The sequence below is a fragment of the Prionailurus viverrinus genome, chromosome A3, assembly GCF_022837055.1.
Source record: "Prionailurus viverrinus isolate Anna chromosome A3, UM_Priviv_1.0, whole genome shotgun sequence".
In the NCBI taxonomy this organism is placed as follows: Eukaryota; Metazoa; Chordata; class Mammalia; order Carnivora; family Felidae; genus Prionailurus; species Prionailurus viverrinus.
The window spans coordinates 86,715,716-86,739,246 of record NC_062563.1 but is presented as its reverse complement, the minus strand read 5'-3'; the positions used below and the strand labels follow the sequence as shown (position 1 = coordinate 86,739,246).

Here is a 23,531-nt window from a genome sequence, read left to right as displayed (position 1 = left end):
TTGAATCTAAAAAAGAAAAAAAATGAACTCATAGATTCAGAGCACAGTTTGGTTGTTGCCAGGGTGGGGGTGGGGGTGGGGGATGGGCGAAATGGGAGAAGGTGGTCAGAAAGTACAAACTTCCAGTTATCAAATAAATCATGAGGATGTAATATACAGCATGGTGACTATAGTTAACAATACTGTACTGCATATTTGAACGTTGCTAAGATAGCAAATCTTAAAAGTTCTCATCACAAGAAAAAACTTGTAGCTATGTATGGTGATGGATGTTAACTAGATTTATTGTGGTGATCATTTCGCCTTCTACACAAATATTGAATCACTATGTTGTATATCTGAAACTAACATAAACCTATTTATCAATTGGATCTCAATTTTTTAAAAAAGAAAAAGTTTGCTGACATATTAGAAGTGGCTAAGCCAAAATATCATTTGACTTCAGAAGACAGAAAGCTCCCTTTAGGTGGGTGATGTGGTGAGGCGACAGGAAACACAAAATCTGAGATGTACTTTGGTGAAGAGAATGGCAAGAGGAATTGCATGAGTAAAGGCAGAGCACAAAGAAGACATATGCCAGGGTAGGAGGGAAGTAGGATTTGAAAAGATCAGTATAGGAAGAAGTTTGAGTGAGACTGAGGAATTTGGACATAAGTCTATTAGCCATGAAGAGATCTTTGGAGACTTTGGGAGAAAAACTTGAAGTGATGATTTTGGAAGTTTCAGCAGATGCAGCTGTGAAAGATGGATGAAAGTGGGGGGACACTAGAGGTGGGAAGTTCTTGCTCTTATTCTATGGGTTGACTGGGGAAATCTTAAGCAGGTTTCATCTTGAGCTCCTTAAAAATGTCATTGTGTCCCAGGTTCTGGGGCCAGAAGCAGGGCTGAGAAGTTACTGACTATAGTCAGTATATAGCACTTGTTCCTTCATGATGCAACATTTAAGAGTGCATGCTCTGTGCCAAGAATTGTGGTAGGACCTGTGGGTGAGATGGAGATGAATAAAATGAGTCCCTTTAATCAGCTGTGAAGATGAATGCCTGCACTAGAAGACAGAAAGGAATACATGTATAATTGAAGGACAGTATTCTGCTATTGGCATGTTATGAAACTGATGTGTCTAATGACATTGGACTGTGGCAGACACGAAATGCTTGCCTGAGTGGGGATTAGGAAGCCTCGTGCCCTCCATGCCTGGGTTGAAGGAGCAGAGCCACCGGGGGTGGGAGTTAGAGGACATGTCTGAGTGCTAAGCACTGTGTCTCCATGGAAGCAGGAAGAAGAGGATGGTCCGTTACAGTCTCCTCTGATGTCTAAGCAAATTTCTAAGTGGTGAAAAGTTCGGTTCTTCCAAACCATTCATTAATTTATTCATGCATGCATTCATTCATTCATTCTTTTGTTCATTCATATTTTGTTCAAATATTTATTAAAGACCTACTTTGAGCTAGAGACATAGGCTTCGAGAAGAGAAACATGGTCTCTGATTTAATGGATTTTATAGGAGCTGCAGGGGGGGATAGTTATTGAGTACTTTCATTTTTATTGAAAAATATATTCTTTTGAATGCCTTCCACATGTCAGGGCCTTGCAATGAACAAAACAGATGAAAGCACCTCGCTTAAGGAGCTGACATGCTAGTAACTACACAAGTTACTATTTCATTATAATTGTGGTGAGCGCAAAGAAAGAGAAAGAATGCTTCCCAGAGGAGAAGCCATATAAGCTACCACCCATTGTCAGGTGAAGAGGACATGGAGTGAGCCAGGAAGCCCTGCAGAGGTCCTGGGGCAGGAAGGAGCCTTTTAGCTTTGAACGCTAAAAGGAGGTCAACAAGGCTGCTGAAGTTGAGTGAGACAGTGATTCAAAATGAGGCTAGAAAAGGCAGCAGGGCCAGATGATCAAGGCCTTGTGGGTCATGGTGGGGCGACGGGAAGGTACTGGAGGTCCCTCCTCATATTTAGAACTAGCATTCGCAGATTACGGAATGTTGCTGGGGCAGTGGAGGCATGTTGAATGGAATTATGAAGCTTTATGGTGACAGTGGTGGATCATACAATCCTGAACTGAGCATTTTTATTTTCAAGGTGTTTCCCAGTCTCTGGTGACAATAATGGCAGTGAGACTCTCCCAGGGCATCCTGTGTGTCGGTGCTCTCCGTGCACTTTGAGCGTGCTACACAATCGAATTTATAACCTGCTAGCTGTGCTCCCAGGAAAGAATATTCTTCCCTTTATTTTATTTTATTTATTTATTTTATTTATTTTTTTTTAATTAAAAAATGTTTATTTTTGAGACTGAGAGACAGAGAGAGAGAGAGAGAGTAAGTGGGGTAGGACAGAGAGAGGGAGACACAGGCTCTGAGCTGTCTGCACAGAGCCCCACGCAGGGCTCGAACCCACAACCTGTGAGATCATGACCTCAGCCGAAGTCGGACACTCAACCGACTAAGCCACTCAGGCGCCCCACTTCCCTTCATTTTAAAGGTGAGGAACAGACGTAGAGAGGTGAAGAAACTTGCCCAACATTACCCAGGGGAGCTTGGATCCACACCTAGGCAGTCTGGCTGCCACCTCTTGATAAGAGCCATGCGTTATCACCTTCTACACGACCTTGTGAACTGAGACAAGGCAAGGGCATTGGGCGCATTTCCCAGATGCAAAATGGAGGCTCAGAGAGGCAACAGTGACCCATGGTTGCACAGCAAGTCAGAGGCAAAGCCGGGACTAGATGTGAATTCTCCATTATTCTTCCCTTGCCAAGAGCCTCTCCATTCCAGGAAAGGCTTATATTAGACAATAAACCAAACTCAGGACAGGCATGGCTGACTAGAAATTATTTATTTTCTCTTGGCCATGGCTTATCCTGCTTCACATGCACTAGTAATACCTGGGAGTGCAGATCCCTGCCCATGGGGCCACGGGGTAGCCACAGAGTGGCCACAGGAGGCCTCGTGACTCTTGGCTGCATTCTGTGGGAAGAGCTGGTCACCCAGAATGGGCATCCAAGTCAGAGACACAAGGGAGGCTCCGGGCCCAGGATGCCCAAGTGGCTATTAGTGCCCAAGCCACTTCTAGAGCTTTCTCTGAAAAGCTCCTTCCCTGCCCTCCATCCCACTGGAAGGGGGTGAGAGGACAAGACTGGCCTAAGTCAATCAGTTGGTTCTTTTCCCCTCCCTTCATTTTCCTTTCCTGTTTAGGAGACCAAATATTTCTGGAGTGAAGCAGAGGAAAACCTCACTGGGAGGACTGAGGACACTTTGCTGAGGCTGTGGTGCAGCCTTAACACTGCCTTCTGTCAGTTTATCAGCCTCTGTGCCTGTGGGCCTGCTCTGGGGAGCTGGCATCTTCTGCTCTGAGAGGGATTGTTTGATTTGGAGCCTGTTTTCACTTTACCACAAAAATGAGTGACTTTTTTTTCTCTCTTTCTCTCTCTCTTTCTAAACAAAGAAGGGCCATTTGGTTTCCATAACGCAGATCATCTGACTTCTTCCTGGAACGTCCTCTTGGGAAGCAGGGCACAAAGCCTTCCCCCTCGGCTGAGCCACGTTTGGCTCAGGGACCCTGCCAACCTTGCCGCCACTTCTTCCAAAGCCAGTGGTGTTTATGGGGCCATAATCCACCCCAAGGACGACTGAGTCCCAGCTCCTCTGTCCAGTGGGCAGCCATTTCACTGTTCATTAGCATTGAGTGGGCAGGGGGGAGTGGAGACCAGGACCTAGGAGACCAGCGCTTGGCTTGTTGGCAACAGGGGGAGAGAATTAGGGAGGGGTGGGAGTTTGAAACCAGAAGTTAAGGGAATTTTTAGATGATCTGTAAATATGAATTTCCTTGCCTTTTACCAAAGATATTTCAGAATTCAGTGCATACACTCGACATAGGTTAATCTAAAACACTTGCTTATAAGAGTCTAATAATAGAACAGAAGATTGATTTAAACCCAGGTTTGGGGTATCAATGAGTATCATTATACCAAATTGCCAAACACCCAAGGCTTGAGAGCTGGGTATCCCTGAAGATGAGTACAGAGGGCACAGAGGGGGGCAGAGTACACACACACACACACACACACACAGTCTATATTCTCACAAATGTGTATATCCACTACATCTAAATCCATATCTATATATTTATTCTGATTCTGTCTGACACGATACTCATGGCCTCATTTGGCATTATTATTATTCATTATTTACAATTTGGGAAACTGGCTCAGAGAGGTTAGTTAATTGAATCAGTGTTGCACCACTAGTACATGTCAGGGCTGAAATTCAAACCCAGGTTTTGTTGAAATGATTTACCCAAGGTCAACCCAGCTAGTTTTTTTACAGATGTAATTTAAACTAGTTAGCCATCTTACATTGTCATAATGTCACAGCTAATTTTGTGATACAGCTAGCCTGAAGTATACTAGGAGCTAAGTCTTTTTATACCTGACCACTTTGGAGGCAAATGGTCAAGATGCTCCATGGGCGAGGCTGGATAATAGTAGGAGGCATGTCTTCTATGAGAGGGGAACAGGAATTGAAAAGCTCTCTGGTAAGGTTCAGGTACCTTTTGAGAGACAGTGATCTACTGTAATGAACCCATGTTCCAGAATCATACACTCAAATATGTACGCTCCCAGGTTTTGACCTTGGATCAATGTAATTCTTTTCAGACGATTGAAGGAATTCCCAGAATTCTTCCCTGCCATTGGTGACTATCTAATGGATTTGAGATAAAACCAGGATTAAAATTCATTAGTTAATTCAAACACCAATCACAGTGAATCCTTTTACAGGCTGATTAAATAATTCAAATGCTTTTCAAGCCTTGGAAATCTTTTCTTGATATAAATATTTATTTCTGGCCAACAGCACAAGAAAAACCTTTAGCCTTATCAGGGAGAGCTTGTTGAAACCCTCCAAAAGCTGATGTAAGTTCCAAAGTAGAGTTTACATTCCTACTGTTACAAAATAATGAAAGTTAGGGGACTAAATGAGCTCACTCTGCTCTTTCTCCCAATCTCCACTGGGTCTAGAGAGCATTTCATGGCATCCTCGAGCCAAGCATAACTGTTCAGCACCAAATTATCAGCTGGTTTGGGAATGTGTCCGAATGGAGAATAGACAGGCTGGAGTTAGGCTGGATGTTTCTACCTTCTCACTGAATTCTCAAGTAACCGGCTTTTTAAAAAGTTAAGTTTTTAAAATACTGTGCAAAAACCTGAAATAAACTGATATTCAGCAGGACTCCAAGTTGGTGCAATTCAAAGCATCTGGGTTGAGCTTTCTGGAGCCCCAGCCAGAAAGGAGGTGGTTGATTGCCCTCTTGGGGCTCCTGCGATGATAATTCACAAACACGGGGATCTTACTGCCAAGCTTAATGGAACCCACTGCTTAGAGTGGAAGGAGATTAATATTTTTGGGGCATGTACTACGTGTCAGGCCCTGGGTGGGGAGGTTTTCATAAACGGGTGAGATAATAAGCCTATGGATTTTTTGATGAAAGACATTACACAGTAAATTACATTAGGGGCCAGAGCAGAGATTTTGAAAGTGGAAGAGTGGCTTCTACTTGGACAGGCTGACCAGGGGTTCTGAGGTCAGAGCAAGAGAAACAAGAGTCAAAACAGAATGGGAAGAGATGGTAGGGAAGCGCAGGTGGGTGGGACTAAGGTGGGAATAATCCTCAGAACATAGCGCATCCACTGGCATGTCCTCTCACGCCCGGCTGAAGCCAGAGGAGTACCTTGAATGTTGCAGAACTGAGTTGGCCACCATCTTTTGCCTCAGGCATGACCCACATCTACCCACCCCTTCCCTAGCCTGGAATTGTGGCAAGGTTTCCTTGGAAGCCCTCAGTGGCTACTACTATGGGCTCAGGCAAAGAGCTTGGCCCACAGGTCCCAGATAAGTTCCGTGCACCTACGTGTAACTATTTTACCGGTTCCTGTAGGTTATGGGTATCCAGGATATGTCTTTTAGTTTCCCTCCCTCTTCCCTGGGGCAGGTTGCACTAGGATGGAGAAATAATGAGCACATGAAGAGCCAAGGCTCAGTTCCATCACCGCTTTGCCACCCACTGCCTAGGTCACCCTATCTGCAACCCAGAGTCCTCGCCTATCAGATGGGAATCATACTCATTTCATAAGTTGTTGTAAATTTGAATGAAATGATATGATTAAATGCTCAACACTTAATAAGCACTTGCATGTCAACTATTATTACTAAAGTGAGGTACACCACTCACGGAGCGCCTGGGTGGCGCAGTCGGTTAGCGTCCGACTTCAGCCAGGTCACGATCTCGCGGTCCGTGAGTTCGAGCCCCGCGTCAGGCTCTGGGCTGATGGCTCGGAGCCTGGAGCCTGTTTCCGATTCTGTGTCTCCCTCTCTCTCTCTGCCCCTCCCCCGTTCATGCTCTGTCTCTCTCTGTCCCCAAAATAAATAAACGTTGAAAAAAAAAATAAAGTGAGGTACCACTAGGCTCCTTCTCTGAGGCACCTGTACAACACAAGATGTGAATGCGTGCGCAAACTGAGTATGTCTTATAACTTATCTACCAGCTTGTGTCAGGGCTATATGGTAAAGGCGTGACGAGAGGAAAGTCATCTATCCAAATAGGATGTGTGGACATGTATATAATGCAGTGGTTCTCTGATGGGGTGATTTTGTACCTCAGGAGACAACTGGCAATGTCTGAGACAGTTCTGGTTGCCAAACTGGGGGAGAAGTGATATTGGCATTTAGTGAGTAGAGACCAGAGATGGTGCTAAATATCCTGTACTACACAGGGCATCCTTCTTTCCCTCCACAAAGAATTATCTGGCCCCATAGTACCAAGGTCAGAAATCCTGGTATAATGTCTATCATGGCTTTATATATCTATTCTGCCCATTGTAGAGGGTCCTTTAGGTATTACTGGATGGTTCACAGCCCCCAGGGTACTGTTAGAATGTCCAGACAAGTTCAGAGGTGTCATAAAGTGATGGACAGAGGAGGGAGTAGCAAGACACTTGGTTGGGGTAAGGACCAGTGCCTCCATGCAGGCTTTCATAGGTCCAGATTTTCCTGGTGGTAGGTAGGTGGGATAGCACCTGAGCCACTCTGCTTGGTGGGGCTTTATAATTGAAATGGGGGCACTCCAGAAGCGGGGCTTAGATTGCTGCCCAAGGTTCTAAGCTGCTGTGAGTGGGAAGGCTGTAGAGTCAGAACACCTTATCTATAAATAGCAATGTAGGACTCAGAGCTGAGTGCAGTCTTAGAAGAAAATGAAGTGTCATCCTGGTCACTGTGTACATGAGGATCAAGATTACATCATGGCCCCAGAAAGAGAGGAAGTAAATAGCAAGGGACCATGAGTCCATTCCCAGAGGAGTGCGGGGATGGGATCCAGCAGCCTTGCTGGCCTCCAGATTGCCTTTTTTGGGCTTATACATTCCCCAGTCCCACACATGCTTATGACCTCTGTGGTCCTAGGCTCATCAGCTTTTGGAACTGGTCGTTGGCACAATTAGTTTGATTTCTCGGGATGTAAATTATTTCCTGCTCATATTTTTCTGCTATTTTTATTAATTATAAAAGTAATACATGTTTAGTGATAGAAGACTCAGAAGAAGAGTGAGAGAAGTGAGAAGTGAGAAGTCCGAGATATACAGAGAAGTTTACAAAAAAGAAATGAAAACCTTTGGTAATCCTAACTTCCAGTGACAAACACTGTTAATGCTTTGGGATATACTATTCCAGAATTGCTTTCTATGTGTATCATTTCTTGCATAATTGGGATCATAGTACCCATAATGTAGTATCTGGCACTCATCTTCATCTGAAGTTAAAAGGGGCGGTCTGGGTTATTGCAAGAAAACTAAATGAAAGTAACGGGGCCCAGGACTCTTGCAAAATATTTTGTCCTCTCAATAAATCTACACCAAAAAAGTTCTTGACTGGTTGGCGTTTATAGAATTTACAAATTATCTTCTAAGCGAAGCACCGACCTTTAAAAATTGAGGTCAGAGCAAGTGGTGCACTCAGGACAGCTATAATTTACTAAGAGTAAATGTATTTTTGAAAGTTTGTTTTCACTTGGTTGGAGACAGTTCAGGCTTCATGCACAAGGTATGTGTCTCCAGACACACAAACTCTTGCAGCTGTGCCCAATTAGGTTCGGGAGGGTTTTACCTTTGGAATTGGTATTGAGGGGCAAGTCTACCAAAATGGCTAGAGCCCTCCATGCAGTCATGACTATTAATTATGGCAAATGTGGACTGCTTTTAAAGAACACAAACCTATATAGAAACTCAAAGAAGAGGTGGGAAGGAGACCCCAGGCACACATATGAATAATAGTGGGTGCCAGCAAGCTGCTGCAGTGTGCATGCTGGGGGCAAGAGCTGAATGGCATGGGGAAGAGGTCCACAGAGAACATTCCTTTTCTTCCTTTCCCTTAGCTGCCCCCAACGTTTCCTCTAGATGGGTGTTGGGCAAATATTTAAAGAATGTCATTTGGAAGGTGGCATGGATTGTTAGCCTGCCTGGGGTTCTCACAAGTCTGGCCCAGCTCTGTGTTTGCCACCTTCTCTTCCCCTGTTGTGTTGAAGTGTCAGAGGAGCAGTGTTCTGTGAGAACAAGCAGCGTTCATGAAAGTCCAGCCATCTGGTGCAGAAGTCGAGGGCGCCAACTTTCCCCAGCAGGATAGGCAGGGCTGGGGCAATGACTGTCTCAGGAAGTTCGCAAGCAGTTCTCTCCTCTAGGCATGCCTCAAAAGAAGTGCACTGCACGCTAAGTCCATGTGTAGCTTACAATTTTCGCTCGGAGGCAACTGCCCACGCGGTAGAGCAGGGGCACTGTCAAGGGTGAGTCTATCAGGCGCTGCTGTAGCTAACTTTGGGCTATGTCAACTCACCCCTGCAAGAAGGTCTTTTGCCCCAGAATGAAAATCTTTACCACCTAGTTACCCTCCGGTAGCAACTCCTCCTTTATTTCTACTCCATCCGAGATTACCGGGGCTTTTGTCTGACCAAGCAAAACTCCAGTAAATTTCCACTTATCTACATTTTTGTTTGGACCTTAAAGATGGGAACACCCACTAATACAGTCTTGGCAGGAGCCACTTCAAAATGACTGGCAAAGCCAGTCATTCTGAAAGTGGGAGCAAGAGGCAAACACTGCCAGATAACACAAAACTCCCGATGTTCAAGAAAGAGAGGCCAGTCAGGGAATCGGAAGATGTGCTTTACCTGTGAACATACAGTCAGCTGCACACACTGACATGCTGAAGCCTGGGTTCTTCCTTCCCTGGTCCAGGGCTTTTTTTCTTGAACCTGGGTTCGAGTCTTGGCTCCCTACTAATGTGCTCTGTGACCTTGGCCAAGTAGCTAAATCTCTCCGAGCTGAGGTTTCCTGTCTACAAAATGTGGGGGAGTCATGGGAATCTGCACCTCCCAATCAGGTATACATCAGAGTTATGTGGGCATTTGGGATCAGGGGACCCAAGGATCTGTGGGGATCCTCGTTTTGGAAGCAAAGTAAAGAAGTAGCCAAAAGCCTCTGGATCACCCAAAAGTCCAAACTGCTTCTACCTCTGGCCATCTGGTTGACCTTGGGCACTTCTGAGTTTTCATGTCCTACTTAGCAAAAAGCAATACACATAACTCATCCCTCACTGGGGGGCTGTGAGGACGGAGTGAGATAGTACAGTGAATGCACAGGGCCCAGCAATCAATTGCTGCTGTCACTTAGATGAAGGTCTCTGGAGAGTCTGATGTGCAGCCTGATTTGGCATCACGAGAGGAGATCCTCCTTTATGTTACACAAAGTGACATTCCACCATCCTCATATGACATCAACCCCCCAGGGATGCATCCACCTTGCACTAAGTACCTTTGACCAACAGATGCAATACTCTAACCGGTGAGAAGGGAAACTTTGGGAAGTTAATATTCTCTTTCCCTCTGTCTTCCCTCCCCATCTGCCACCATAGGTGCACATCAATGATCTCCTTAGGGTGCCCACTGCAGCCCCACGGCCCAGATGTTTTCTAAGATGAAGTATAGCTTCTGGATAATTGGACAGATTTTAAAAAACAAACACACTGGAACTTCTGCATTTGAGTGAGTGTTGTCTCTCGTCCCCTTGGGAAGCTGAGCCCCTCTTTGGAACTCTTAGAACTGTCTCCATGACCAATGTTCAGTTTGAAAAAAATATCTCCAAAGGAGGAAAAGTTTTATCCTTTGAGTGTGAACAAAAGGTAAATCAGAGCCATGCGTAGTGAATAAGATTGGAGATCAAGCTGGGAAATAATATTTTGTATCAAAAAGTAAGTGTGCCTACAAAACCAGGCAACTGATTTCTCACATGGCCTAGAAGTTGAATTTTAGTGAGTTTGTTAAAAATCAGTCTCTTTGTTTATAGTCCTACTTCCTACCTCACCACACAGCACCGGGATGGTCTAGGTTGTTTTTCATTATTGCATCAATAAAAACCCCATTTTTAATTTACTGTTTATTAAAGTGGATCATTTCTCAGCTCGTATCCCAGTGTCTCCTTTTTAGCATTCTGATCTCTCTGCAAATGGATTTCCAGTTGAAAGTGGATCTTTTCTTGGCACAATATGCTGAATCCTGGAGTAGGAAAAAGTGCAGCCAGAATAAATAAAGTTTGTGTGAAGATTTCCAAGATCTTTTCTTGGACAGGAGTGAGTTCAGCCTGGTGATTGGAGAGCTAAAGATGTGTGCTAGGCCTAAATAATTAAGAAGAATTTTAAAATTAAATTTTAAACAACTGTTGTGGATTTTTTTCTTGTTACATAAGAGACACATTGTAGAAAACTTAGAAAACAGAAAAAATTAACAGTGTTCTCATTCAGAGGTAATTACTGTTAACATTTTGATGTGTTTTCAAGTCTTTTTCTGTATATAAATGTATGTGCGTAAAACAGAAATAACATGGAGATATTGTTTTGTAACTTTTGTGACTATATTATTAATATTTTCCCAGGTCAGCCTTCCTTCCAGTTCTTCCTTTCTCCCTCCTTCCCTTCCTTCCCTCCCTCCCTTCCTTTTTTCTTCTCTCCCTCCTCCTCTTCCTCTTTCTTCTTCTTATCCTTCTCTGCTGCCTCCGCCTTCTTCTTCTCTCTCTCTCTCTTTTTCTCTTTTTCCTTTTGCTATCATAAGTAGTATCAGGACGAACATCTTGTACCCAAGTCCTTGTAAACATTCCCAATCATTTCTTCTTGATGAAGTTGAAAGGGAAATTCTGGGTCAAAAATGTATAAAAGGATTTGCTTCATTTTAAGAGTTGCCTTCTAAAAGATTTAGTGGTGTCTCACCAATGATGAGTGAAAACACCTGTTCCTCTATATTTTTGCTAATACCCAGGCATTGTATTTTTGTTAATCTTTGCCAGGTTGATAGATTATTTCAATTTGGTTATTTCTTTTGGTTATGGTAAGTGTTTTCCATATGCTTCCTGACCACTATGGTTCTTGTAAATTTCCTTTTCATATCTTTTACCCAGAGGTGTGCTTACTTTTTTGTTTTTTGTTTGTTTTTTTATTGATTTTAAGAGCAGTCTATATATTAAGGTTATTGACTCTTTGTGTGTTATATGCCCTACAGATACTTTGGTAGTTTTCTTTTTTCCTTTAGATTTTGAGGAGGAGGGAACAGAAACATAAAAAACAAAATATGTGTACTCAAACTATTAAAATTTCCCTTTATTCTATCTCCCCTCCAAGGCTTAAAAAGCCTCTCCCTACTAGAAAATTATGTAAATATTTATTTTCTTTTCCTTCTAAAACTTTTATAGTTTTATGTTCACATTAAAATTTTTCATCTGGAATTTGTTTAGATGTAAGGTGTGAGATAAAAATCTAACTGAATTGTTTTTCCAAGTGGTTAGCCAGTTGCCTCAACACCATTTTGGGGGAATAATCCATTCCTTTCCTGCTGATTGTAAAGGTCACTTTATTTTATACTAAATTCACATAAGTGTTTGGCTCTGTTTATGGACTTTGTTTCCTGCTCCAATGCTCAGTTTGCCTTTTGTGGCACCAGTTTATACATCATTTCAATTACCGCAGTTCTTTTATACATCTTAAAATCAACAAGGGCAGGTTTCCACATTTTTCTTGGCCATTCTTGAATGTTTATTCTTCCATATAAACTTTAGAATTATTTTGTTAACTTAAAAAGTCCCATTGGAATTTTCATTGAGATTGTTTTAAAAGTAAATATTAATTTGAAGACAATCGATGTCTTCACGATACTCATTTGCTGCCCTATTTAATGATTAAATAAGAATTTAATAATAAAAGTGATAATCATAATTATTAGTTAATACCAGCAGCCAACATTGACCGACTGCTTTCTGTGTGCAAGGCCCTGTTCTAAGCCCTGTTTCCCACATTTAAACCTCAAAGCAATCCATGAGAGGTGCGGTTACTGCTACCTCATTTTACAGAGAGAGAGACTGAGGCATGGAGATGTTAATACCTCGCCATGGTCACATTGGCTTAGGCCAGGATTCTGTTCCTGGGTGGTTTGGTTCCAGTGCCTGTGCATGAATCTGTACTGTTTCTCCATTTATTTACACTTTCTTCCTACCCCTCACCAACTTTTGTGATTTTCTTCCTCTATATCTTCACAAGTTTGGTTATATTAGTTGTTACTAAATTTTTTATGTTGTGGCTCTATTTCTCCTGGGATGCATTCTAACTGATTATTACTGAACTCTGGAAAAGCAATTGATTACTATAAGGGAGGTATTTATTTTGAAATCATCCAGTTATTAAACTAGTCTAGTGGTTTATTGATTTTCTTTAGTTTTTCAGAAGAATACAACCATCATTTTAAAGTAAGGATGTTTGGACCTCTTTCCTGTACTGACACCTGTCGCTAGTTTTCTTGTGTTCTCGTGATACCTATGGCATTGCCCAGTGACTACTGGTTAGTGATAACAGTCACTAGCCACGTGACTACTGACACAAGTTTAAATTTCATTGAAGTTAAATGAAATTAAAACTTGAGTTCCTCCATCTCATTAGCCACGTTTCAAGTCCCCAGTGGCCACATGTGGCTATGGCGACCATTTAGCTACCATTTTAGAACATTTACATCACAGAAAGTTCTACTGGACAGCTGCTAGAACTTTCACATCCACATTAAATAATAATGGTGAAACGGGTTGTCCTGCTTTTTTCTTCCCAACTATAAATACCTCTACATAGTGATTTACTATGAAATGATGTTGAGTTTTGAATTCAAATATCTAGGTATATTTTTTTATTATGCTGAAGAAGTTTGACCCTATTCCTAGTTTTGTAAAACCACATATTTTAAAATTTTGGAATGGATAATATCTTCTTGGCATGAAAAAGTTTTTCTCTGTGAGAGACAAATTCCCACTCATCCTTCAAAATTGTCTTACCGATTCTGGTTCTTCTTAGATACATCATTGGATTTTGTCAGTATTTTATTAGATGTTTGTCATTAACGAGCTTGATCCTCAAATATTCTCTACCTCTAGTGTCTTTGTCCAATTTTTAAAAAATGAAGATTATATAATTATTATAAAATGAGTTAAGATGCCTTTTCTCTATTTTTTGTATGTTTTAGATATGGGTCGTCTGTCCCTTAAAGTCTTGTAGAACTTGGATAAAACAAATCTGGCTTCAGTGCTTTGGCTGGATTTTCTTGTCTCTCTCTTCCAGTTCATGCATTTCATCTTCACCTGTGTCTAATCACACTGCTAAATTCATACATTAAGTTGTATTACAGTGAATACATTTTTTCAGCTCTAGAATTTATACTAGGTTCTTTGCAGTTCTGCCTTTGTTGAACATTCTTCCCCTTTGGTCTAAGCAATCGCTTTACATACTTCAAATGTGTTTATTTATATTCTTTTTCAAATTGTTCTCCAGTCCCTTTTTCTTGCCTGTTCTCCTGTTTCTTCCATCCAACTTCATATGTTTGCATTTGGTGCTGTGAGCCCTACCTCAGAGGGGGTTGTTGGCTGCAGGAGTGCTGGAGGTTGGACTAGCTGTGCATTGCCACGGCCAGGGACACAGGGATCAGAATGATCATGGACACATTTTGGGGTTTGTGCCCTGACTTGGTGTTTCCGTATCATGTGAGTAGTATAATATCTTACCTTTATTCCCCTGCTTATTTGAGTCACTGAGAAACTTTTCCAGTCTTAGTTAATGTACAGTACAGCCCCTTAGAGCTGGATTTCTGCAGGGGCGCTCTGCTCTTGCCCACTGCCTTGCACAGGCTGATGTTCTATGTCTGCATCAGCATTGGGATCACAGCCTTCAGACCACTAGGACTGGACCTTCCATGGCTTTGCTTCCTGCTTAGATTTTGCATTCCCTTCTTTTTGTTTCCTCTACCTGAGGGTTTCCTTCTTTTGAGCAGGGCCATACATTACGATTTTTAAAATCATATTTCATCCAGAATTTCTGGATCTATTATATTAAAAAAATTTAATGTGTATTTTTGAGACAGAGAGAAACAGAGCATGAGTGGGGAGGGGCAGAGAGAGAGGGAGACACAGAATCTGAAGCAGGCTCCAGGCTCTGAGCTGTCAGCACAGAACCTGACATGGGGCTCGAACCCATGAACCACGAGATCATGACCTGAGCTGAAGTTGGAAGCTTAACCGACTGAGCCACCCAGGCGCCCCTGTATCTATTATATTGAATGCAAGTCCAGAAATTGTTTTAGATTTCTAAGTGGTTGATTTATTTATTTTATTTTTAAGGGAAAGCAAGGAAAGTGGGAGAGAAGTAGCTATTAACCTATGATTTTTATTTTCTGGTTATGTTTATCATCAAAGACCATATTTAAATAACTTCTACTTTTTGGCATTACTATGTTGGCATTTTATTTGTGTCAGTGCCATAAATGTTTAAGGATATTCATAGCCATTTAAAAACATATCTATATATCTGCTCTCTATCTTTAATTTTTTGTTATTCATTCAAAGACTTGGAAAGTCGTGTTAGCATCTCCCACTATAAATATAATTTTTCAGTTTGTTCTTTTCTGTTTAACAGTTTGGCTTCATATAATCTGCTCTTGTGTTATTTGTGGAGGACTCCAGGGCCTGAATCATGTTTGAATTGGCTGGAGTCACAACATCCCTAGCTTCATTACTGAGCCATCAATTAATCTTTTTCTGATCAATAATGGCACTGTGTTCTCTTTCTGTTACAAAAGGTAATGCAGCATTTAGGAAAAAATCTTGAAAGAGGAAATGCATACTGTAAAAATGAAAATGGGTAACATTTTAAAACTTGGGATATAGAGATAGGAAAGGAGAATGGGAAAAGTGAAGGGGTCTAAATTTGTTTTATTTCACAGAGGTGACTCAATAGAGACTGCTACATTCATAAGATTGAGAGAAGAATGTAGATTTGACTATGTTGTATTTTAAAATTTATTTATCTTTTCTGTCCACCGTAGTTTCTTGTTCATATTCTTTACTGAATGGACATGAGCAGGTGAATTAATATATGAAGGACAATTTTTTTTTTAAATTCTAACATTTTCCCCTTGGAATGCTTTTTAAAAACATTTTTATGTTTATTTATTTTTGAGAGAGAGAAAGAGAGACAGAGACAGAACATGAGTGGGGGAGGGGCAGAGAGAGAGGGAGACACAGAATCTGAAACAGGCTCCAGGCTCTGAGCTGTCAGCATAGAGCCTGATGCGGGGCTTCAACCCACAAGCTGTGAGATCATGACCTGAGCCAAAGTCAGACACTCAACTGACTGAACCATCCAGGCGCCCCCTCCCCCTTGGAATGTTTCTAATAATCATATGTTTGAGTTTGGGAATGTTGCTTGTGGGATGAAATATGGTTGAGTCACTGCCCTCCTCTGCTCCAAACTGGTAGCACTGTGCAGCAAGCACAATTAGGCTTGTGGCCTCAGCCAAATCCCTACTGCTATGGCCTTTATTTGTTTTGAATATGAATGAGATGGAAAGCCTGTGCAGGTGTTTACAAGGATATATTAGAAAAGGAAGGGAAGAAGGGGAAAGAGAATGAGCTGGGTTTCCCAAGAAAGAAAATTTCCTGGACAAGCTGGAAAAACAGGCCTTCAGAATGTCACTCTACAAATCCAAAGTAAATTTGCATTTCATGTTATGCTAACATAGCATCTCTGTCTAACCTTTCAGGCAACAGCAACACTACACCCCATTTCCACCCATCTTTAGAGAAGGGCTGGGTCTGAAGGCTCACTTGTGTGTGAAACCTTCTTTGAAGGCTTGATGTCTTGGAGCTTAAACCCTCAAGAGTTTCTGATCTTAGTTAGATTTGAGATTTTGGCTAAGAAGAGAGGGAATGTGTACTTGAGCAACATCACAGTTGAAAGGGGAGAAAAAGGAAGAACTCAGTAGAGAGCACACATTTAACTTTCACACTATGGCTATTCAGGGACTTTTCAAAATGTTTTCAAATAGCATGTACCTTTTAGATATGTGAGAGCATTTCAAGGCAAGTATCAAGAAAACTAACTGAATGCTTCAAATGTTTGGAACTATTCCAAGGCCAGGAATTCCAGATGTTTGTAAGGAAGCCATTGCCTATCTCTGTTTAAATATTTAAGTGGGTTTTAAGATGTTAAGGAGGAAAAAAAAACATATCCCTCAATTCTTCCTTTTTATTTTGATTATTATTATTTTTTATTTTATAGAGAGAGCATGACCAGGGGAGAAGGGCAAAGGGGGGGAGGAGAGAGAGAGAGAGAGAGAGAGAGAGAGAGAGAGGTTGAGAGAAAGAGAGAGAGAGAATCTTTTTTTTTTAACGTTTATTTATTTTTGAGACAGAGAGAGACAGAGCATGAATGGGGGAGGGTCAGAGAGAGGGAAACACAGAATCTGAAACAGGCTCCAGGCTCTGAGCTGTCAGCACAGAGCCCGACACAGGGCTCGAACTCACGGACCGTGAGATCATGACCTGAGCCGAAGTCGACCGCTTAACCGACTGAGCCACCCAGGCGCCCCGAAAGAGAGAGAGAATCTTAAGCAGGCTTCAGGCTCACTGTGGAACCTGATGTGGGGCTTGATCTCACCACCCTGGGATCATGACCTGAGCCAAAATCAAGAGGTGGATGCTCAAGGTCAAGCCAAAATCAAGAGGTGGACTGAGCTACCCAGGCACCCCCAATTCTTCCTTTTTAAAAGCAGAATAGCACCTGTGCTATAAGGCTATCAGGTCGACACTAGAGCCACTGCTGAGTCAGTAAACATGTGTCTGTCCATACTCCTTGATCTTTCTACCTCTTAGTGCTATTGTGGCAAAAAGATGTGAAGCATTTAGAAGGACATAGCATTACACAAAATGCAGTGTATTATTACCATTTATCACTGTAGATACTGAATCAATAATTGTCTGTGTGATGGATGCCAGATGTGAATAATAACCAGGGCTCCTGGCCATCTGTCCCCTCCATAACCAGACTTCCCCACCTCTCCTGGACAGCTACATGAATCACACATGTCTTTAAATTAAGAACTTGCCTGCTACAAATGTCTTGTAACAGTGCCAGTGTTATGATAATTCATTGTTCGCATGAACTGCCCTTAGTTTTACTTCCGTATTCCTGTATTTCATGTCAGGTATTCACCATGATGAGAGTTTCTTGGCTTCTCCAGGCAAGAATGATCCAGATTGGAAAGACTTCCAGAATCTACACATGCAAGCCTAACAGTTTGGCTTTTTGGTTTATTCAGAATTAAAGAATTCAGACCATCTATTTTTCACTCTTGACAGCACCTAGTACTTTGTTCAGGAACATCAAGCTTCCCAAGCTCTAACCAAGCAGCACCGGCATGGCCACCAAAGAGGGAGTAGCTTAGCATAGATGTCAGTGGACTGAGAAACAAGAGCCCTGCTGCCTTTCCTGATGGGACACCTTAGGGGCTACCTATGCTTTTGCGGGACGCCTCTCTGGCGGGGAAGACCCTTCTCTGTGCGGTCCCCTGTGGGAGGCCATGCTGGCAGATGGAGAGCTGGGAAACCCTTCCCCGAAGCCGGCTGAAGAAACCCACAAGTCTGCAAGAACTTACTGAGCGTGACTGACTCGTTGATCTTGAAGCTGCAGAGGACCCTGTCCACGTTTCGGGCATGCCGGAAGCCGTTTCCTCTCACGACCACTTGGAATGATTCTGAAAGGAGGAAGGACAAGCCATGTCATCTGACTGCAGACCATTAACCTTAAGTTTGCCATCTGCCCTGATGCAGGGCATTTGTTAACTGTTTCACCAGGCTTAAAATATTAGGAAGTTGGTTCATGTTAGAAACCTAAAGCAGCCACGAGGGTGCCTTTTTACCACTTGCTTACCACATCTGTCTCACCAGGTGCACATGGGGAAGATGTATGATTTCTTGCTTTAAATTCCTGCCTTCTTGCCTTTGCCTTCTTCCTCCTACTGGAATGCCCTCCTCCCCGCTTCTCTGTCCCTTCAAATCTTACCTATCTCTCAAGTCCTGGCAGCTTAAGAAACCATGATCTCGGGGCGCCTGGGTGGCGCAGTCGGTTAAGCGTCCGACTTCAGCCAGGTCACGATCTCGCGGTCCGGGAGTTCGAGCCCCGCGTCGGGCTCTGGGCTGATGGCTCAGAGCCTGGAGCCTGTTTCCGATTCTGTGTCTCCCTCTCTCTCTGCCCCTCCCCCGTTCATGCTCTGTCTCTCTCTGTCCCAAAAATAAATAAAAACGTTGAAAAAAAATTAAAAAAAAAAGAAACCATGATCTCTGCAGCTGGGGTGGGGGCACAGAGGAGGGGGCTCTCCACCTCTCTTCCAGTCAACTCAGCATTTCTTGTGTCTGTTTTACATACTGGGTTCCCTTGAAAGCCTTTCTTTAGAGCCCAAGGTGCCTCACATTTTTTGAAAATCACTGCCTTATGGCATTCACGGTCTGTCCTGAACGATGTGGCAGGTGATTATGTAAGTGTCAGGTGGTGTCTTTTCTTCCACAACTAGCAAAATGGTACATTAGGTCAGGAATTATTTGATGCTGCTTCAGGTCCTCCTGTCTCTACTGGGCACACCTAGGATTATGTAGGAATAGTTATACTTAGCGACAAATTAGAATCTTGCTTATCTAGTGGTCATTGTCCAGCCTTATCTGCTTGAACTGACTTTGGCCCTTCAATGTAGTGCTTGCTTTTCTCTATATAGAAAGTATATTTTGCAGGTCTCTGGCCCTGCCTATCAATTTCACATTGGCATAATGCATGTAGAACTCATGTAGGTTGAGAAAATTCTTATGAAGTAAAAATCATTATCCTTTATGATAGTCTTACAAAAAGAAAAAAACAGCAAATTTGTTAACTAAATATTTAGAAATATTTGCGTAAGTTTGATAGTAACTAATAGTCCATGCTCTTCTTTCTTTCTTTCTTTCTTTCTTTCTTTGTCATTCTTTTGTGTATAAAAATTGGGGCTTAAGGGGTGCCTGGGTGGCTCAGTCAGTTAAGCATACAACTCTTGGTTTCAGCTCAGGTCACGATCTCACAGGTTTGTGGGTTCAAGCCCTGCATTGGGCTCTGAGCTGACAGCACAGAGCCTCCTTGGGATTCTCTCTCTGCCCCTCCCCTGCTCGCTTTCTGTCTGTCTCTCAAAATAAATAAACTTTAAAAATGTGTGATATATGAAAAAGAAATAGACTAAAAGTCAGAGGAAAACGCAATATTTGTGAAAGTGGATCTTGAATGGTAAATTGCTATACAAAATGGACATTTTTGTTGGAGGAAGAAGGGGGTTAGAGAACTAGCATAGGGATCACTCCCAGACTTAATAAATGTCATGAGTGAAAGTCCCCTTCATTCCCAGGAAGCGAATTTAAAGTTCGTGTTTGCCAAGATAATAATACTGGATGCTAATCGCACCCTCACTGTGTGCCAAGCCCTGTGATAAGCCTTGTATATGTCCAATGTCATTTCAGCCTCACCACAGTCCAGAGAGGTACAAATGAGAAAACTGATCTTAGTGAGGTTAAGTAGTTGGTCCCACATCACAGGCTAGCAGCTGTCAGAGGTGAGCTGGAATCCCGGTGTGTCAGGCAGGCATCAAATGCCATCCCCCCAGGACTCAGCCATTAGGCTGGAAAGGATCTTCATTGTCTTGTGACCTATGATCAGCTTCGAGACTGAAGTTGTGATTTTTAAAAAGTTTGTTTTATTTTCGTTTTAGACGGGTTTGCTGTTTTGCAGAAAAGTGGGGCTGGCCTGGATAGGGAGGCAAGAAATTAAAACCCAAGCAAGAGAACCCAGAGGCACCACATGGCCACAAAGAGTACAAGTTAGAACAGAATGCTTTGTAGAAGTAAAAAGGACCTTAATGATAAGAAAATTGAGATTCTGACATTTTAAATGACTTGCCCAAGGTCATGTGATTTGTAAGCAGCAAAACTGGAACTCTATCCAAGTGTTCACTGCTTTAGTATTGAACTATGGTAATTAAGGTCATGGGCAAATGGTTTTTCAGGACCACAAGTCCTATGAATACTAAGAATTTACATATGCATCTTTATGCAATTGCTAAGTTTAGAAGGATGGACTTGATTTTCTCTAGATGTCTGCCGGGCATGTGACTGATGACGCAGTTACTTCAACGAGCATTCTATTAAGTGTCAAACATTGTGGAAGAATCTTATTGTATCTCCTTCACTCATTTAAGCCTATAGAAACCTATTCCTGTTTTTTTATTTTGAACGTTAGACATCCAGGAATCCTCAGTTGGACACTTTTGCTGATGCAAAATGTTTTCGGCCTCACTGCTGTGCTACTTCTCTTGTTTCCTCAAACATCAGTGGGAGACAAGACTCTGGAAATGCAGGCCACATGCCAAGCTCTCTTCTCTAACACCATGTTCTAGCATTACCAGTTCAGCTGCTGAGTCCTCTATAAAAAAGGCTGCCCACATGTCTGCTTGGCCTGACCTCAGGGTGTTTAGAAAGAAAGACAGCCACGATCCATGACGTGGCGATGGTGGAAAGCGAACAACTTAACCCCCTCGGCCCGGGGAGAAGATGGAGGAAATGATGTTCTGGGAACCACACCAGAGCAGAGGCATGCTCCCACCCTGCCGGGTATGGTTTCTGTGTTCGTGCGCACATTTGGTTTCCAGAAGGGCCCAAACATCTGCCCCTGCAGCCTGACTGGAATGTCAGCTCTTCACACATGCAAGTTATGTAACAAAACTCTGTCTCGTGAATCTGCCAGTAAGTGAGAACTGGGACAGATGATTTAAGTTCATTTATCCAGAGAGCCCCGAACCCACCTTTCACAATATGTACAGCCAAGTGTTTTTAGGCAATTTGCCTGTTGGGTAACTGCTCCTATAAGAAGTGCCTAGGGATTGTAGGGCTTTAGGGAGGACTTTCTACTTGGAAATGATCTTTAATCTCATCTTTTAAGATATATATTCTTTAAGATATATGTTTATTATGATTCTTTCTTCACTTCATTCTCAATTATAATTTAAACTTCCTGAGAGTAGAGGCCATCATTCCTATTTCTTTAAAATTTTTGACTGTGCCTAATCCAGGGCTGAGCCAGTATCAGTATTGAAAGAATAAATAAATGACACATCTTGGTACAGGAAGGGAATAAATAGGAAGGAAAAGATGGTCATTTATTCATGTACAGTCAGGTCTAATCCTGTTTGTTTTCTGAGGCTTAATAAGGTCAATGAATGAAGAGATGCTTGACACTATTAGTCATTAGGGAAATGCAGATCAAAGTCACAATGAGATATCACTCCATACTCACTACAATGGCTGTGACAAGAAGGATGGACAAAAACAAGCATTGGTGAGTGAATTAGAATGCTTCTACCTTGCTGTTGGGAATGCAAAATGGGGCACCTGCTCTGTGAAATAGTGAGGTGGCTCCTCAAAAAGGTAAACATAGAATTATCTTATGACCTAGAAATTTCACTCCTAGGTATGTACTCAAGAGAACTGAAAGTGCATGTCTACACAAAAACTTGTACATGTATGTGCATAATGGCATTATTCATAATAGCAAAAAAGCAGAAACAATTCAAATGTTCATCAACTGATGCAGATGGTATTCATACAATGGAATATTATTCACCCATAAAAGGAATGAAGTTCTGACACATGCCATGACATGGATGAATCTTGAAAACATTATGCCAAATGAAAGAAGCCAGACGTGAAAGTCCACATAATGCATGATTCCATTCCATTTCATTTCCATATGAAAAGTTCAGCAAATCCATAGAGACAGAAACTCAACTGGCAGATGCCAGGGCTGGAGGGAAGGGAAATGGGGAGTGACTGCTTAATGGGTATAGGGTTTCTTTTTGGGGTGATGAAAATATTCTGGAATTAGATGGTGGTTATGGTTGTACAACTTCGTGTATATAACAAAACCACTGGATTGCACTTTTTGAAAGGTGAATTTTATAGTATGTGAATTATAGCTCAATTAAAAAAATAAAAAATAAAGTCCATGAATAGTTGGATAAACTTAATTTATTCTGTTCCCTCCCTTTGTTTCTTTTCTTTTCCTTCCCTTCCCTTCCCTTCCCTTTCCTTTCCTTCCCTTCCCTTCCCTTCCCTTCCCTTCCCTTCCCTTCCTTTTCTTTTCTTTTCTTTCTTTTTGAATGTGGAACACATAGTTTTGCGATGATCTCAGTAAAGATCACTTATTATTCACTGTATTGAAAAATGAGACATCTTTACATTCTCCATTTGCTCTGGTTGCCTAAGACTTGTGCAAAATTATTGTTACTGATATTTCACCTTGTGAGTTAGTCTGAATTTTCTTTCCTATTAGATGCTTAATGTGACATGAAACATAAATATAATAGAGACTGGTGTGTATGAAGTACCTTCTGATGTCTTAATTATTGTAGAACTTTCTGATTTTATAGCTATTCAATTATAAAAGCTTTAGTGTGGTATAATTGACATAAGTAACTTGCATATAAAGTATATTACTTGGCAAATTTTGACATATGTATATAATCATGGGACGATACAACAATCAAGACACTGAACACATCCATCACTCTGAAAAGTTTTCAAGTGCTTCTTCATAAGATCTCCCTCCTGCCCCTCCCCATGACCATGCAACCACTGATCCCCTCTCTGTTGTTGTAGATTAGCTTGCAGTTTCTAGAATTTTATGTAAATGGCATCATACAGTAAATACATTTTTTGTCTGGCTTCTCTTACCCAGCATAATTATTTAAAAATTCACCCATAATTATTTTGAGATTTATGCATAGTCTATTCCTTTTTATTGCTGAGTATCATTCGCTATATGGATAAACCGCAATTTGTTTGTCCATTGCCTGTTGATGAACATTTGAGTTCTTCACAGTTCTTGACTATTAAAAATGAAGCAGTTATTAACATCTGTGTCCAAGTCTCCGTCTGGACACAGACTTCCTTTTCTCTTGGATAAATACCTGGGAGTAGAACAGCCAGGTCGTATGATAGGTGTATGTTTCATTTTTAAAGAAAACGGTCAGAACTATTTTCCAAAGTGATTGTGTCATTTTACATTT

The 23,531-nt window shown here is 41.9% G+C and overlaps 1 protein-coding gene across 4 annotated transcripts in view; it reads right to left on the bottom strand.

Moving 5' to 3' along the window:
• ANTXR1 (ANTXR cell adhesion molecule 1) overlaps nucleotides 1-23,531 on the bottom strand; it is a 221,566-nt gene that overhangs the window by 118,636 nt on the left and 79,399 nt on the right. For all 4 annotated transcript variants that reach the window (XM_047851232.1, XM_047851233.1, XM_047851231.1 and 1 more), the window contains exon 10: nucleotides 18,054-18,152. In XM_047851232.1, coding sequence (XP_047707188.1) covers nucleotides 18,054-18,152 — 99 coding nt within the window. The remainder of the gene's footprint in view (nucleotides 1-18,053; nucleotides 18,153-23,531) is intronic.